The 17,789-nt window shown below is 45.5% G+C and overlaps 1 protein-coding gene across 2 annotated transcripts; it reads right to left on the reverse strand.

Annotated features, from left to right (window-relative positions):
* Nucleotides 1-791: 791 nt before the first annotated feature.
* Nucleotides 792-17,671, reverse strand: ap4m1 (adaptor related protein complex 4 subunit mu 1). 2 transcript variants are annotated; one of them, XM_004556868.5, is made up of 16 exons: nt 17,372-17,671; nt 16,814-16,872; nt 16,516-16,601; nt 15,990-16,096; nt 15,770-15,866; nt 14,495-14,605; nt 13,185-13,262; nt 12,597-12,659; nt 12,320-12,386; nt 11,293-11,346; nt 8,594-8,700; nt 8,160-8,251; nt 4,724-4,768; nt 4,162-4,212; nt 2,331-2,448; nt 792-1,243 (listed from the first exon to the last, which is right to left on the reverse strand). In XM_004556868.5, exons 2-16 carry the CDS (start codon nt 16,869-16,871, stop codon nt 1,052-1,054), a joined length of 1,326 nt encoding a protein of 441 aa, XP_004556925.2. In that variant the 5' UTR covers nt 16,872; nt 17,372-17,671; the 3' UTR covers nt 792-1,051. The 2 variants fall into 2 exon arrangements, with proteins under 2 accessions (XP_004556925.2, XP_023011030.2); XM_023155262.3 differs by having other exon boundaries at nt 16,814-16,875.
* Nucleotides 17,672-17,789: the final 118 nt, after the last annotated feature.

Raw genomic sequence — 17,789 nt, forward strand, 5'->3', positions numbered from 1 at the left:
CAATTACATATTTATATTAATTTATGTGAACTTGAAATGCAGGAGAAGTTTGTGTCCTAGTGACAGATGGGTCACGTTAGCCTTAAAACTTTGCATATAAACTGCTAATGGGTAACATTAGCAGTTTATAGCCAACAGACTGATTTTGAATAAAATTGTCATGTAAATGCTTCACTCTCTCACACTTTGATCAGAGTGGAGGTTTGAGATCGGGATTTTCTGGTTTTGCAGCACTCCTGACTTTGGGAATCGCTGCTTTGGAGAAAAAGCTTTAACAGCTTTCTTTACGAAGTCATTGACTTCTGCAGAGTAAGACCGGTGACCTACGCAGAGGCTTCGTCACATGTGCAAAGCTGGTTTCGCCCTCAACCCCCACTGATGGTAATGACCCATACCAGCGACTGTCAGGATCAACTCCAAACAGGTTAAATACCTAGGACTCTCCTGTTTTAGAACTGAAGGAGCTCCTTGGATGAGACGTGGCATGTCTTTACAAACATAAAGAAGTCACGCTGCCTTCTTTTTCCCAAACTTTAGGACTAGCAAAGACAAACAATGTCAGATTAAACCAGTTAGCTCCTGAACATCAGCATGAACAGCAGGTGAAGGAATTCACTAGTTTAAACTTTAGTTTGAACTTGAGCAAAAAGAACACAAGAACTAATAACAGGGATTGTTTATAAAGGCCTGAATGGAAATGTAACAGCTGGCTCTTCACTTCCAGGATGCCTACATCCTCATCATCAGCGCCACCATCCATCCACCCTGAGGAAACAAAGAGCTACACAGTGTCCTAAAGCTCAATTTTAATTTCAACTTTATGTCATGCCTAGAAGGTTAAATGCAAGGAGGACAAAGAGAAGTGGAACTGGTCACCGAGCAGAAATGATTCAACTGAATCAGCACATAGCTCCGATTCTGCACAAACCACCAAACACAGAGTCACAAAAGGATGAAACAGCGAGAATCACATTTGCGTTATTGATGTCACGTGTCTCGTCTCCAGTCCTGTGATCAGTCAGTAAGATCATCGCTGAGGTAATCCAAATGTTCAGATCCGGATCGTGTAGGAGTCCGAGTGGGTGACGTATCGGACCCAACGCTGCGAGGGGCCAGGCTGGATGGGCGACAGGCGCAGGAAGCGGATCTGCAGCCCCGTGGCAGTGATCTTCGGCAGCTCGAAGCTCAGACCCACCGGACCGACCTCCAACATAGAGGCCGAGCTGAGGCTGGGGACCTCCAGCTGAAAACAGGGGGGGCAGAGGTGAGGGGTGGGGGTGCTCGTTAGTTAATAATTTATATGTTCATGTGATAACTTGTTATCTTTCACACAAACTATAGGCAGCCGAGGCTTTCAGTATCACCTCACACCTGTCTGGAGATTCGCACAAACATTCGCAAACCTCTCGGTAAATTCATTTTTGTCCCTAGCGACCGGTGGTTGCCGGGCGGTCACTACCAGCCTTTAGGCCCGTGTGAGCAGGCGTTTAGCCAGCGTGACGGAAGTAAAGCTAAACGTTTCCTCTATTAATATTTCTGTTTTCTTGGAACTTTTTAATCACATTGATGGTAATGAATCAGATTAGCGTGTTTTCACGGGACTGTGCAGTCATGTGAAAACACGCCATACTTGTTCAGGCTTTTTCCAATTGGACTGTGTTTCCTTCAATCAAAGCACAAATCTAAAACCTGAACCGTCTCTTAGGATTAGACACATCACTGCACCATCCTCCATCTTGATTTCAGTGATCACATGACCACTTTGCCTGTTGTTTGGAGGCAGGTGTCACTGAGGGAGGAGGTCCTTTCCTAAATCTCTGACCGATCAGCACGCTGTAACAGAGGGCGTGGAGCACGAAGAATAACGTGTAACTGGAACTCCCGATCGTTTTTGTCACTGCTGTGATGGCGGCCATGTTTGCGCTTCGTTTTTGTGAAGCTGCAGGAAGCGGTTGAGTGTCGCCCGTCTGTAACTACATTTATGTGTTTGAAAGTTTCATTTTGGCCTGCATCACAAGAGTTTGTGTATTTGATTGTTAGTATGAACAAATTTCCAGACATGTGGTCACCACACACGGGGCGATCGTGGTTCAAGAGTTGAGTTCGCCTTGCAATCGGAAGGTTGCCGGTTCGAGCCCCGGCTCCGACAGTCTCGGTCGTTGTGTCCTTGGGCAAGACACCACTCCACCCTACTGGTGGTGGTCAGAGGGCCCGGTGGCGCCAGTGTCCGGCAGCCTCGCCTCTGTCCGGGCGCCCCAGGGCAGCTCTGGCTACAATGTAGCTGCCATCAGCAGTGTGTGTGACGCGCTACACAAATACAGGCCATTTACCTTGAACAGCGCTGAGAGCTGTGTCCCTCCAGCGAAGCGAGCGATCTGCCAGACGACGGCTCGGCTCTGCGGCTTCAGCTCGGCGCTCTGATCCGGGCTGCTCAGCTCCTGCGACAAACTGAGCAAACAAACAAACGTGAGCGGCTTCATTCACACCTGACAACCTGCTGCAAACCACCCCCGCCAGAGGTCAGAGGTCACCTGGCTGCTGTTACAGACATAATCTCAGTGTGCGGCGGCGAGGCGGAGAAGCTTTCAGACATGATTTGATTGGTAATCCTGACGGCAGCTTTCAGCTGATGTAACCGTCATTTTCCACAATGCTGCTCTGTCCATAACTGAACTCTGTGGTCGTTAAACTGACCTCAGCTCTCCAGTCACGGCGAGCGTAACGTCCAACAGGAAGGACGCAACGTTCATCAATCACTCGCAGCTGTCGGCAGCAGTTTGTAAAGCAAGGCCTCAGATGAGACTTCATTCTGATTCAAGCAGCTCAAAGCCGTCTGGAGACCAAAATACTAATTTTGCTCTACAAGGGCCTGATATCCACTGACGAGGACGTTATGCTGCCACTCTTCTATCAAAATTTAAAACGAATGTCCTCATACGTGGATCTCATTTTCATCAAAAACAAAAGTCAGGTAATTCTTTGTTTTTACATTCATCGGGTCCCAATCAGGCCAAAGAGCAAAGAGAGATTAAAAATGCCGTGAAAGAGTTCGTGTCTTAGGAGGTTAAAGCTTTAAACTTCTGAAACATTTTTCTTAAAACTTTGTGATGAAAACTTCATCGCTGCGAGTTTGCCACATCAACACAAGCTGTACAGAAACCACCTCAGCTCACGCCTGCTGCTGGAAGATTTACGGCTGGATGGAGCGAGAAACCACGACCCCTCTGCCCCGCGGCCTGAATGCTGCCAGACTCTTCTGTGTGGAGCTTGTGGTTATTCTATGGTTCAGTGCAAGTCGGGCTCCACGGTGCTGGGCACTGAGCACCAGAGGACGTCGAGCCCTCGGGCCACCCTCTTCTGATTGTTTGCTCAGAGATCAAGGTTCTTTATTTGTCACATGCATAGTTATACTTGTATAACTATGCATGTGACAAATAAAGAACCTTGATCCTTGTTAAGGACCTGAGCCTGTGCTGGGAGACACAGCAAAGAGCTGGACTACCTGTGCACCCTCCACAGGGTCCAGGTATCACCTCCTGCTAGCAGCAGTGACACTGAGACTAGCCAAATGCAAAGTGTCCTGTCACAGCGTTCCTGTTTAGGGTTTGTCTCGTTGTTGGCCCTCTGAACCTGACTTACGATCAGTATCCCTGATGTTTCATTGACATGACGGCACAGTGATTAAAAAGCGGCCCTGTAATCCTTCTGATCAGTGGATTACAGGGATCTGATCATGTGATCTGCGCTGAGTTTGACAGGCTTTTAAGTAAATTGATGTCTTTATGATTTTACTGGTTTGGACTTCACATGACGTGAGAACCTAAACCAACACCATCCCTGCTGCCTGTACGTCACCTGTGACTGTGCAGCAGGACTGTGTCTCGAGGCCCTCCACACATCGCTGACTTTGATTTCCATGACTTTCCTTAACAAATAAGAACCGCCCCTCCTACTTTGCTAATGTTGTTTTCTATTTAAAACACTTCTAAGAAGAGCCGCGGTTTCTTCACAGGCTCGAGGAACTCTCGTCTGGCCTTAAGCTTCCTGTTCGGGCAGAACAACAACAACTGAGTCACATTGAAATCGACGCGCCGGCGCTGCGTTTACATACAGACTGATTTCCATGAGAAGCAGCAGCTGGTTTGAATGGCAGCGCCTCACCTCACGGAGCCTTTGGGGACGGGGATGGTGGCACACACGTTGATGGCGGCGCTGCAAAACAAAACAATGATGTCATCATCATCTGTCATTATCACCCGAGTGCTGCACTGACGCCTCAGCTCGGTCCTCGCTTTGCTTACAGTGATCGTAAAAAAGCTGTTAGAGCTTTTTCTCCAAAGCAGTGATTCAGTCAAAGTAGCATTATTCTGCTCGGTTCCCTCCTCAGATCACAATAATCCTTCTTTATCTTAAACAGCTGAGAAGAAAGGAAGGAGACTCCCATATCCTCAAACTCTAAAAAGACTGGATCCTACACTTCCCATCATGCCTCTGGATTGTGTGAGCCCCTGCTGACTGCTTCCCCAGATTGAACTCTCCTTTTTAATTTGGTGCGCTGGCCCTTTAAAGCGGCGTCTGGCCGACAGCAGCTGGTGTCGTTTCCAACACGGACGCCGTGAATCATTCAAACACACCTGCTGCACCTGCAGACGGCCTCAAGCAAACATGTCTGCTGCTTCCACCTGAAGCGCTTTCTGTGCAAATATGTGGGATGCAAACAGACCTCTTTGGTGGTAGATCGCAGCGAAGCTTCATGTACATCAGCAGCCTGCAGAGAGGAGAAACTCGTTCACACAGAACGTCCCAGAGTTAATAAAACCAGCTACAGCAAAACCATGATGGTGCCGAGTAAAGCTGTGAGCTCCTGTGTGATGTTAGTGAACAAGCTGATCTCCCCAAGGTCAAAACTAAAGAAATAAAATAAACAGAGAAGTTTTAGTCACCGAAAACTGAAACACAAAGCCTGCCAGTAAACTGTGATGTGACTTTACTGCAGAAGGTTTTCTTGTACGCTGATAAAATGAAAGAGACACAGAGACAGGCTGGCAGGTCAGCAGGTTAACGAGCTTTAATAATCAGTTTATTCTATGCTTCAGTTTTAAGTTCAGTTACAATTTAAATACACGTTCCTGAGCTACGGAGCTAGAGTCCTATACTGCAGTTCCTCTAATGTCCACTAGAGGCTACAGCGGTGAGTGGGTCCCCACACCAGAAACAAACATGTTTACAGCCTGAAACACAAACTCTTCATTCTCTGCTCATCATTTCACACCTGTATTTTATAACTCATGTGTTTAAACTGCATTAAGGGTTAAAGTTTCCATCAGGGGCGCGTCGGTGCTTTTGGAGCATTTCTATAATAATCCTGCTGTCGGGTTGTTGGACCAACGGACCTTTCAGGAAGTCTGAGCTCCAGGTCTGGTGAAATTCTGGGATGTTAATTGGACGTTTTTTAGCATCAGTTTGCAGATGGGATGCTGCAAACTGAAGTTAGGCAGCTTTAGCTGATATGATCAACAATCATTTGCATATTATTGATCATGAAACTGAGCTCACGGCATCATTGTTCATCAGTGGAGTTATTTCACTCATTATGCAAATGTGGAGTTTATAAGGTTGGAAAGCTGCAGTCAGCTGAGACTGAAGAGTCACCAGGATGATGATGATGAACAGAATCCACTCTCTGGGATTCAATGATGGCTCAGTATTCCCCCTCTTATCCAAATACAGTCACATGGTTACGGTGTGACAGTCAGCACTGCACAGCCCTGTTGGGTAAATCTGCTGTCAGCCTGATGATGGACTGAGTTTTGTGCTCACAGCTCTCACACTGAGGCTGCAGTTGTTACTATAAAGCAGGGGCCGGCAACCCTGGGTTAACTGATGGCACAACCATAGCTGGACTGGCCCGATGGTGATTTTTTTTTTTTTTTGGTAACAGTATAAACAATGAGAGGTGGTGGATTGGTCAGGATCTGGTCAACATGTAAAAATAAGTCAGTTGTTTGGTGGTGGCATCACGGAGCTTCCACAGAGGCCAGCAGGTGGATGAGAGGAAGGGGAGGCAGGAGCAGAGACCTGAAGCGGCCGCTGGTCCGAGTGTCAGGTGAACTGAACTTCAGGTAAGAAGTTATGACCTGCTGTCTCTGGGTCAGATATAAACTAAGTTTACATGGAGTTTATTTTCGTTATGCTGACTTTTTACAGTCAGTTGCAATAACTCGTACTGCTACTAGCTAGCATGACGGAGTTTCTATACAGGTGGGTGGTGCTATGATGTTACTGATAGTGAACTTTATTTTATTCCTAAGGTCAGTTAGTAGAGTTTCCAACCGTCCCGTAAAAAGACAGAATCGTCTCGTATTCAGAGAAAATATTACACGTTTCGTGTTGAGGTGGAAAGGAACCGTTTGTGCCGGACTTCAGCTCGAATGGAAAAAGACACAAAGCTGGAGTTACTCTGTCTTTGCTGCACAGCTGCCTCTCCTCTCACTCTCTCTTCTGATCAGCTGATCGGCTTTTCTCTCTGCGCCACAAACAGGAAACCAGCTGATGTCGCGCTAAACAACAGCAGCACGTTTGATCAGCTGTTGTTAGAATTTATTTAATATTAATTTCTAGTATCAGCTGATGTTTGCTGGAGCCACAGCTGTAAAGCTGCTGGTCATGATGTCGGTTTGGTTATCTGGTGAGAGGGAAACATGAAGATGAAACCAGGAGATGTCCTTACTGAACCATCAGAGCTGAACAGGTGATGGAGAAACAGGTTTACCTTTTAGGTGACATGAATGAGTTGAAGTTATGAACTGTTTCTGAGAGACAAATAACACCAGGATCCTTGTCTGTGCAGGGGCGGGTCTAGCAAAGTGTTGCCAGGGGGGCAGGCAGGGCATTAACAGGGAGAGGGGGGCACAAAGACATACTTTCTTATTCTCATTTAAAATGTCTGGCTTTTAACAAATAATTATCTGAATCTTACAACCAAAGTTTTTATCTGACGTAAAATGTATAGAAATCATACATATACCAACAAGACTGTGCATCACTGTCACCACAGCGTTGGCTTTCATTCAAAGCTTTCACCTGCTGGACGTCACTACCTGACAGGTTTACCTGTCTTCAGAACATTGCAGAGGCCTTACTGACAGTGTTTGGCTCGACATGTCTGTGTGAGCAGGTTTTCTCTCACATGAGTCCTCAGGCAGCCTCTGAATGCTGGACACTCTGAGACCAGAGATCACAGTAACATGTGTGTCTCTGTATCAACAAACATATTGGCCCAGTTTACTTTTCTTATCACTGTTGTGAGGAGGTCATAAACAGCATTTGTATTTTCTGTTGTTCAGTTCATTTGCTGTTATGGATAAAAAGTCTTTTTTTGTTTCAAAGTAGCTGATAACTATTCGCTGACAGCTGCCAACATCTGAACAAATATAATTCTGTAAAGTGGATCTATATAGTGTGTAACTGTTAATATAGAGCGTTATTAAATTTATTGATAATGCAGTCATATGGCACACTGACCTCTGAGGAAACTTTAGATGGCACTCATCATCAGAAAGGTTGCCGACCTGCTATAAAGGATGAAGCTGGCGGCCGCAGCCACAGGAATAGAAGGCGAGCTGCACTAAAGCAGCAGGAAACGATGGAAGAAAGCCTGTTAACAGGGTGTAGGCTGAAAACTGCTGGAGCAGCCTGCTTCCTGTTTTCCAGCACGTTTTTCCCTTTATGGCTGATAAATGTCAGTTTGAGCTCAGGGAAGCCTGGAGTGAACAAACGGGTGAAGAATCAGGCGAATATACCTGAAAGGGGGCGCCGGAGCTCACCCTTTCACAGATCAAACCTCACCTGCCTGCAGGAGGTGAAACACCTGCTCAGACTGTCTGCCCTCTGCTGGCACAACTGTGCAACCACAACCCTCACCCTGCAACCAGCTGCTGAGTGAGCGATGTGTCCGTCACTCAGCATTCACCTGTTTCATGTTGGCATAGTATTCGTTTAACTTACAGGTTTTATGAGAATCGTTTAAGGAGGCCACGCCACATTTTAACTGGGGAGTCTGAGGAGACAGTGCACCGCTGGAGCCTCTGCTGGACGTTAGAGGAACTGCAGGTTTCTGAACCTCATGTAGTTTGTGTCGATGTGTCTGAAGGTCCTACCTTCCTCCGTTGTCTCTCTCGATGGTGGGGAAGAGTCGGAAAGGAAGCGCAGACGGCAGGTCGTCGCTGAGCTGGTACTGCATCACAGTTTGCTGCAAGAGGAGGAGATGAAGAGCATGAGGAGCAGTCGAGAAACAAACTGCACACGCTCAGAGTTCAGTCTGATTTGATGATGTGAGTGAAACGTTTCAGTGTGTTACAGAAACCAGAGCGCGCTGCTGACGTAACCCTGAAACTACAACAGGTGAGTGCTCAGGCAGCGCCTTCATGCTGACTCTGATGGTGCTGAGGAGCAAGCTCTCTTCCTGCAGGCAAAGCTGTCGCTTCCTGTTAAAAGGGAGTTTTTCCTTCCCACTGTCGCCAAAGTGCTTGTTCATAGGGGTTCATATGATTGTTGGGTTTCTCTGTATGTAATACTGGAGGATTAGGATCACCTCTCCCTGGCTGGGACACAGTCGGAGGATCCGATGGCTGTCAAACTCGTCCAGCCGCACCGCCTGGTGAAAGCTGCACTCGTCGACCCGAACGGCGGCTCCGTAACCTGAACAGGAACAAACACGGCAGGTCACACACACCCTTCATTTTAACCTGCACATCCTCTCGCCTTAGTGATGGGAGTCCATCCAGATGTGGATCCAACATCATGACCCACAAAAAAACTGGGTCACGATGTTGTCTGAAAAACATCACCGACTAATCTGAATCCAGACTTTTCAGGATTCGGGGACTCCCAGAGTCTCCCGACTTCCTGCTCAGATCCGCTCCAACATTTTCAGTCATAACCATAAACTGACGCCAGCCGCAGTCCGGACTCTTTAACCAGCCCCGCTCAGTACGTGCCGACTTTCAAACCTTTAAATCCACCGTGAAGCTAATAAGCAAATAAATACCAAAATAAAGACACATGCATCTGTGAAAAGCAACGACACAAACAGCAGCAGGAAATGAAGCCGTGCTGTTTTTAATAACACCGACAGGATGAAGCACGTTTAACGCTGCTCTGTGTTTATGAGGACGGACATCGTGCACGGCTCACTTTGTCTTTCTACTCACACTTCACTTTGATTTGATCGCTGAACAAAAACACGGCTGCAACATTTCAGCATGAAAGGTGTATTACAGTTCGTGTGAATCAGGTCAGAAACACAAATAACTATGGAAGTCTGACCCGGGTGCTGATAATCACTGATCACACCACTGAGTGTGATCACCTCCGTAAGGTCAGTTTGCTGGTCTGCAGCATTAGACCGTCCTGTCAGGACTTTACCCCGAGCTCAGAGCGTGTAATGCTCAGAGAAACTGCTCAGGCCTCAGTTAGCATGCTAACAGTCAACGATCACGACAGATTGTAAGGGCTGTAGGAGAAAGCCTCTTCTCTGTAAAAAGAACACAGCGCCATAGATTAGATGAACTCTGCATACCAGAGTGTTCGAGTCACATGTGAGGCCATCAGTCCCACAGATAAAGCTTGGACCAAACTGGGTCGTCAACAGGACAATGATCCCAAGTACAGCAGCAAATCTCCAACAGAACAGCTGAAAAATAAACCAATCAAGCTGCAATGGTCCAGTCAAAGTCCAGACCTGAGAGAGCTTTGCATGAACGAACAACTAGAATACAGAGTGGACCAAAACCGCCCCACAGTGATGTGAGAGCCTGATACAGTCACACAGAAAACCGTCACTGCAAAGTAATGCTGCTTAAGGAGGTTATAGTTGCTGCTGACTCAGTTCTTACAGAACTGCAAACAATAGTGAAAAACTTTGAAAGCAAATTACTTGTCACTTAGAAGTGTGGCAGCACTGCTCTTCTTCATGGGCAGCACTGTTGGCGCACAGCACGAAGGTCCTGAGTTCAATTCCACCATCATGCTGGGGTCTTTCTGTGTAGTTTGAATGAATGTGGGAGTGAATGTGAGCGACCCTGAGAAGCGGATGGCTGCTCTTCTTCATATCTAAGTAATATCAGTTAAATCCTGTTTCTGTGCAGACGACACAGTTGTCTGTTGTTTATCCCCTTCACTGGTACAAACTCACATCCCTGCAGTCCATCTTTGTCTGGTTCTTTCTTCTTTGCAGGTTAGAATAGTTTTAATGTCAAATCTGTAGGCTGGGCTTATAGCAGCCTTTCTTCTGCCTGTTCACTACTGAACACAGATCGTGGACTTCATATGTGCTGCATCCTGACCAACTGTACAACAGTCTGGTACGGGAACTGCTCTGCGTTGCAGAGGGTCATGAAAACTGCCCAGCGCATCGCCGGAGCACCACTTCCTGCCATAAAGGACATCTACAGGAAGCGGTGTCTGAAAAGGGCTGGGAAAATCATCAAAGACCCCAGTCACCCATCACATGGACTCTTCACCCTCCTGCCCTCTGGGAGGCGCCACAGGAGCCTCCGGACTAAGACCACCAGGTACCGGAACAGCTTCTTCCCCACAGCTGTCAGACTCCTGAACTCTGCCTCCTGACATCTGACCCACGTTAAACTCATGGACTGAACATACACACACCCACAATGGACAACTGTACCCTCAAACACAATAATAACATGGACTGAACCACCACTCACAACCACTAGCACTTTATATAGCCTCTGTAGAAACTATCTACACCCTCACTTATCTTAACTGCACTACTGTATAGCTCTGTGTAAATAATCATTCTGTACATTCGATAATCTTTAATCCTACAACTGTTTACAACTTGCATAGTTCCCATTTCTGTATAGCTGTATATCTCAGATTCTGTAAAGTTATTTATTTCATATTCTGTATAGTTTTTCATATTTATATCTTGTTCATATCCTGTTCATAGCTTGTACTCACTACAGCCTGTACATACTTATAGTTATAGAATATTCACAACATACTTCATACCGTGTACATTATAACATAATAGACCCATTTCTGTAATATACTCACATATCTATATTATTGCTAATATATATTGTAATATATCTATATCACTAAAGCACTTCTGGATGGATGCAAACTGCATTTCGTTGCCCTGTACCTGTGCATGTGCAATGACAATAAAGTTGAATTCTATTCTATTCTATTTACTCTGTGATGACAACATAACATAAATACAATAAACTAATGAAAGGCTGCGATGTGATTGTGCGTTTTTACCTCTGAGCTGAGACTTGCCGATGCTGAACTCTTCGTTCAGTCCGATTCGCATCTCTGTTAAAGAGACGGCACAGACACACCAAACTGAGACGAGAAGATGACATCGCTTCAGATTTTAGAGACAAAGAAACAAATCACAAGTATTAACGTATAAGACGTTTATTTTGATATTGTAATGCACATGTGTTGTACTGGTTCACTCGGTGCTGCTGGATTAGTTTAATTCAGATATGAGGAGAGCTAAACAAGGAAATAAACAAAAACTTCTCTTTAGAGGATACTGGGGGGGAGTCGAACTTCTGTGTAGGGAGCGAACAGCAGCATTCATGAAGCAGATGGTTCCTGACTGGGTCGCGGTTCTGCTGGACGAGAACATGAACCTGGACTGTTCACGTTCAGGTTAAGTTAGCAGTGTTGTCGTTGCTGTCATGCTGTGATGTCTTTACTGCTGCTGAGTGTGACGATTAGCTGCGACTGAGGAAACCTGACCTGTGCTCAAAGTTCAACGTTTACCTTTATTGGCTCATTATGACGCGTTTGTTCACATTATAATAATAATAATAAACACAACAACAAAAAGTGCATCAACACCAGTCAGAATAAACGAGACGCAGCCTTTTCTCATTGGACTGGCTGCTGCGTGCGCCACCTATGACATCATCAACCTTAATGACAGCTGTGTTTGATTGGCTGTGCGTTTCTCTGTTTGATGGGAAGTTGCTGGTACAACTTCACATCTCAGCAAAACTGAAGACTGATTGTTTCCTCTCGTTTAAACGAGTAAAATCGGTCGCCAGGAACTGAGTCGACGGCGAGCATCAACTGACTTTAAATCCTCCAACTCACTGGAGGACATACGATGCTTCATCTTTTCTTTACCACTGCTGATCCTTGGAAATCCACAGTTTCAGTGCATCCACTCAGACACATCTGACAACGGATGTGTCTGAGTGGACGGGACCAGCTGACTGAACCCTCCACAGACACCACCTGGTGGCTCGCTGAACCTCTTTTTGAGCTGTCTCACCTGAGCAGCTCGGCATGTAGCACTTCACTCTGATCTCGCCCTCCACATCTGCCTTCATCAGAAGTCCCTGCAGCACAAACCCAACAGCTCTGCACAAAGTTCTCTGTTTTGGTTGATTCACCTCAGAAATCTTTTGTAATTAAATGTTTTTGACACTAACACATTCCTCAGAGTATTCAGTCTTATTTGTTGCGAGTCTGAAACTGCACCACAAACACTTTTGGCCATTTTTAAGCTTTTCGGGTGTGACTGTTCTTCTCACGCTGATATTACTCACGTTGGAGCCGATGACGACCGTCATCCTCTCAATCACGTCCACAAATATCTCGCTCTTCCCTCCCTGGAAAACACACACAGACCAGATGATCAGAAGCCAGGACATGAAAAGTTCTGTTTTTTTCCAGGAAGTTTTCAGTCCAGCTGGGACCAGACTATTTACTGAAATCTGACAGTCAGTTTCAAACCTCCAAACCTGCTTGTAAAACGGAGCAAATCCGTTCCCATAAAAACGGACCTAACTGAACTTTTACTAACTCATATCTCGGTGAACGACGACTGCCTCACCCTCGGCTTTAGGCGTTCTGAATGTTGATTTAACCTTCGTCTTAAACTAATCAGCTCATCTTCTTGGAAAAATGAAAGAATATCAACATTTTTACACCAGAAACAAAAACATGTATATGAATATAGATCGCCTTCATTTTTTGAGGCTTGTTTATCTAAAAGATAAAAGCCCACTCCAGGGCAACGAGCCCACAGATCATCCACAGACTTGAAACGAGAGCAGCTTGTTCTTCACTCGTCTGTCAGGCTGTCGGCGTCCTCTCGCTCAGGTGTTCCCCTCCCACACTTGTGTGGGTTTTACCTGCTCTCTGCTGGACTGGATTGGTCTGGTGGCTGCAGAGCTTGGAGCCACTTTGCTTTGCTGCGTCTCTGCTCCAAACTGCAACGACAGCAAACAAAGAAAAACAAGGTAAACAACGCGGTGAATGCAGACTGTCAGCTGACTGCAGAATGAACACTAAAAATAAAAATCCATTAAAGCTCCACGAAGGCTCTGAGGTCTTTGTTCCAGCACAGTTAGCTCTCAAAGGCAAAAACAGACAAGTGTTTCCCCTAAAACAGTAAACTTTACAGCGGGCCTGTCTGCCAGCTGCTTTGCAACCCGCCTCCACCCCAAATACCCTCAGTTTCTCCTGGTGTCTGATCATCGCTGCTGCCACTGCTCAGTAAATCTTGGTGATGTGATGCTCCTGCTCTCAAATAAACTCTCTTTTCTAAAATAAAGGTGAAGACGATAAATCAAACTTGCCTTCTTGAGGCAGACGAGCACAACCTTACTAACTCACAGAGCTGCTAACAGTCAAACAGACTGAAGACAAGACATAATTAACTTTTACAGCCCAGTTTGACCAGCCAAACATTTCTCCTGGGACTCTTTACTATCGGCACAGACGCGTTCCCTGGATGTTTAACAAAAACCAGACACAGGGGCTGATGGGAAACCAGGAGTGCTCAGAAACATAAAACAACAAGAAAAACTTGTATTCAGCAGCAGAGCTAATAAGAGTCGTGCACTGAGGAGGTCAAACCCGTCTTCCCGTAACGTCCAGCCCTGGGTGCACGGACTTAAGGTCACAGATTTGAGGAGGAGCCCAGCGCTGACAGAGTAATCTGTCCTTAAAGCCTCAAAATTTGGAGGAAGAAAACAAAACAGGCAGTTGTGTCGAGACATTATGGAACCAAGAAGACCGACCTTAAAAACATGGCTCAGATTATTTTCTTCGGCAGGTTAGACGACTCTAACATCGTCTGCAGTTCAGCCAGAGCCTCATTAAGACCAGACAGCTGGAGGAAATTACATCCATCCGTGTGTCTAAGGACAGATTTACAAAGCACGAACGGACCTCGGCTCACATATTTGTTTTCTGCTGCCTTAGAAAAAAAGCCCAAAGCCTCTGACTGTGAAGCAAACGTCCTGAACACCTGATTCAGCCGAAACTCCTGTTTTTAATCCTGTTGCTATGACAGTTCTTATTCCTCTGGGCCAAATCACCTTGAATGATCTGAAAACAAAAATGTGACTTTGATGCCTCCTGAGGACAGATGGCTGCGGTTCCCCTCGAAGCTAATGTCAAGAAAACAAAGCAAGCAAGCGAGGCGGTGCTACCGTACCAGGCCGACATTGCTGAGGTCAAACAGGCTGAACGGCCTGGAGGTGACGGCTTCGGTCTGGATGAAGTTCTTCAGGACGTCAGAGGAAGTCGTCTGGATGTAACCGTAGTCCTGACAGACAGAAGGAGAGGACGGTGTTTACACGAGCAGAGGTTCATCAAACGAAAATGTGACTAAAGCTGCGTTCACACTGCAGGCGAAAGCGCATCAAAGCCGATTTTTTGACCCTCTGCGACACATCTATCCCATCATGGTGTGACAGTGTGAACGACACAAATCCGATCTGGGTCACTTTCGTATGTGGTACTGAATCGATACATATCTGTTTCAGAAAGCGACTGCTGTTTGACGGTCACGTCGCATTAAATCCGTCTTTTACGTCACTGACACAAGACAGACGCCAATTATCAGCGCCGGAGAAGACATCGCGAACGCTTCCTGACCATCCAATGTAGATGTCAGTGAAACTGTTGGGAAGACAACGTTGGAGAAACGTGAACATTTTATTTGTACTGTATAATCTGCAACTATCCTTTGAAGCAGCGCTCCTCTAAAACAGCAATAAGGATCATTATTAGGTTATTTACATTATTATGTCAATAACAAAATAACTTAAAGCAAAAACTGGGAAACGTAAAGTCCGAACTCTTTATATTAAGGCCATCAGTCACACATGCTGTTGGTCTGGGTCTAAACAGAGCGCGTTGTGTGTGACGTCTTCTTTTGCGCATGCGGCGCTTTGAGCGTTCACACTAGAGCGCGTTTGCTGTCGCATTTTATTTGTAGTGTGAACGAGCAGACAAAAAAATCTGAATTGAGCAGAGTGAGCGTAGCCTAAATGCTTGTTTCCCTCTAAGAGAGATGGAGCAGGAGGTGCTAAATCTGCACTACAGAAGAGGAAAACATGCTGCTCCACCCACAGCTCATGTTTTTACCTCTTCGCTGTAAACCTGAGCGATAACGAGCTCCACACTGCTTCCACACCAACGGGAAAACTTTCATATAAGTTTGTCCGATGTGAAAAACGACTTTGGATAATTGGAAGAAAATTCATGGGAAATTAATGAGATCATGAACTCATCAGTGAAGCATTAACAGAGGTCACAGAAAAAGTGCGATACGTTCATTTTCACAAAGACTTCTTCACAATCAGACCAGAGTCTTCCCCAGGTGGATATCTGTAAGAGTGCAGGTTTGAGGCTACGTCCTTCTTTACATATATTAAAACTTTACAGCACCACCTGTAGCCAAAAGGGTGGCAGCACGGAGACTCACCACGATCTCGTCCAGCAGCTCGTAGATGAGGGCGAAGTTCATCTGCACCGACTTCTCTGATAGGCTGCCGCAGTAATCTTTAACCAGAGCTGCTAACCTGCAACAAAGCGCATGCTCAGTCAGCTCAGGAGCTGTAACACCATCAGGTGCAGAGCCTCAAACTGTCTGAGGTCACAGCCATCCTCAAACACAAGCAGTCAGCTTACGGATGACCTCATACCTGTTGAGAAACTCGGTAATGGTGAACGGCGAGGAGCCCGCCGTGGTCGTGGCGACCCAGTACAGTCCTCCCTGCCTGATGTGGACGAAGTAAATATCCTTATGATTCTGCAGGAAAACAAAAGATGTTTAACCAGACATGAGGAGAAAATAACTGGCATTATAATCAAACATAATGACTCCTTCTGAAATCTGAGAACAAGCTGCTCATTGTTGGTTTAAATGTTTTTAATTATGAGCTGACTGGACAAAGTCCGGACAGAGAGCAGATGTTGCTGCATTGCAACAGCTTTTGCAGCTGGAACGCTGACCACGTCATGGAAACACATAAAATGAACCAAAACAGACACCAGAACATCATGTGGAGTCCGAGTCACTCACACGGACCAATAATCTAACTGCTGTCAGGTTAACTGTTCTAACAAACCCTTCAAAAAGTCTGAGCTCCACTTTGTGTGTTTGGATGGTCCTGAGCATTAATCAGCAGGTATGCGTGTCTCAATAAAAAGAAGCCATAATTTATTTACCATGACGACCGGAGGCTGGTCTCCGGTCAGCGCCGTGACCTTCTCGTAGAAAATACTGACAATGTCGTTACCAGCTCCTCCACGGACTGGTGGGTCAGGTCAAGGTTGATGTTTACACACAAAATAAATAAAGCACATTTTCAGATTCAGAATTGTCCCCATACAGCCGACAGTATGGAGGTCCGGCACTGCCGAAATATATTTACAATTCAAGTTTACTTAATGGGGGACTAATACAGTTATTCATACAGCTTTCATTTGTCCTGAGCTGTTTCCAGCTGTGGGAACAGAAGGATACAGTCTTTATAAATGAGATGGTCCCCCTTCGAGGACAAGATGAAGACCTGAGAGATCATCCTGCTGAGAGACACACAGGAGAAATGAGAAAATAATAATCGTCTTTATTTACTTATATGAATTAATTATGTTGCAAACAAAAAGTGACAGAACTCGGTAACTAAATAAAAACACTGAAAAGGAGATAAAATCAAGTACAATCAGGAAAAAGTTGTTTGTTTTTTAAAGAGGAGACTTTAAGTACCTGAGGCCACGATTTGATTTCCTCAGGCAGATCGAAGCCTCAGAGCTCCTCATGCAAACACCCAGGTGACAATAAAATATTTCGTCCTTAATCAGCTCTAATGATTCTTATGCCGAATTTGATTTTAGAACCAAAATAATCCGAGAAACCCTTAAATGTGATTTTAATGCGTGCATGTGCTAGAAGAAGTGAAAGAATATTTTAAAATGACGGAAACTGTAAGCGACCTCAGTCTAAAGCCATTAGCATGCGGAAATTAGCTTTTCACGCTCATTTTGTAAAGCTGAGGTTAATAGCAGTTACTGATTCACTCACCCACAGATGGCCTCCGGGGAAACAGATGTAAAAATAAATAAATAAAAAAGTAAAAAGGTTTCTTTTAACCCTTTTTTTTTATCCCTAGGAAGCCATGACTGGCAAGGAAAGCTAATTTACTGATCGTAACTGGGAATTCGAGTGAGCTAACCCAGCATTTATTAACTCAAAACGGCAAAAATAAGATGTTAAAAGGTGAAATTAAAATTTAAAAAAGTTCGTTTGTAAGCTAGATCCCGGCTATCCGGGTAGTTGACACACACACACCACAAGAGCATCTCAGTTGACAGGTTAGTGTTTACAAACCGCGTCATCACCTCGCAGTTAGCGCACAGCGCCGCCAGCAGTGCGGGAGGATAATTTAAGTTAAAATATTTAGAAATGTAACCCCATAAATAGCCTTTATAGCTACATCGTC

The sequence above is a fragment of the Maylandia zebra genome, linkage group LG10, assembly GCF_041146795.1.
Source record: "Maylandia zebra isolate NMK-2024a linkage group LG10, Mzebra_GT3a, whole genome shotgun sequence".
Classification (NCBI taxonomy): Eukaryota; Metazoa; Chordata; class Actinopteri; order Cichliformes; family Cichlidae; genus Maylandia; species Maylandia zebra.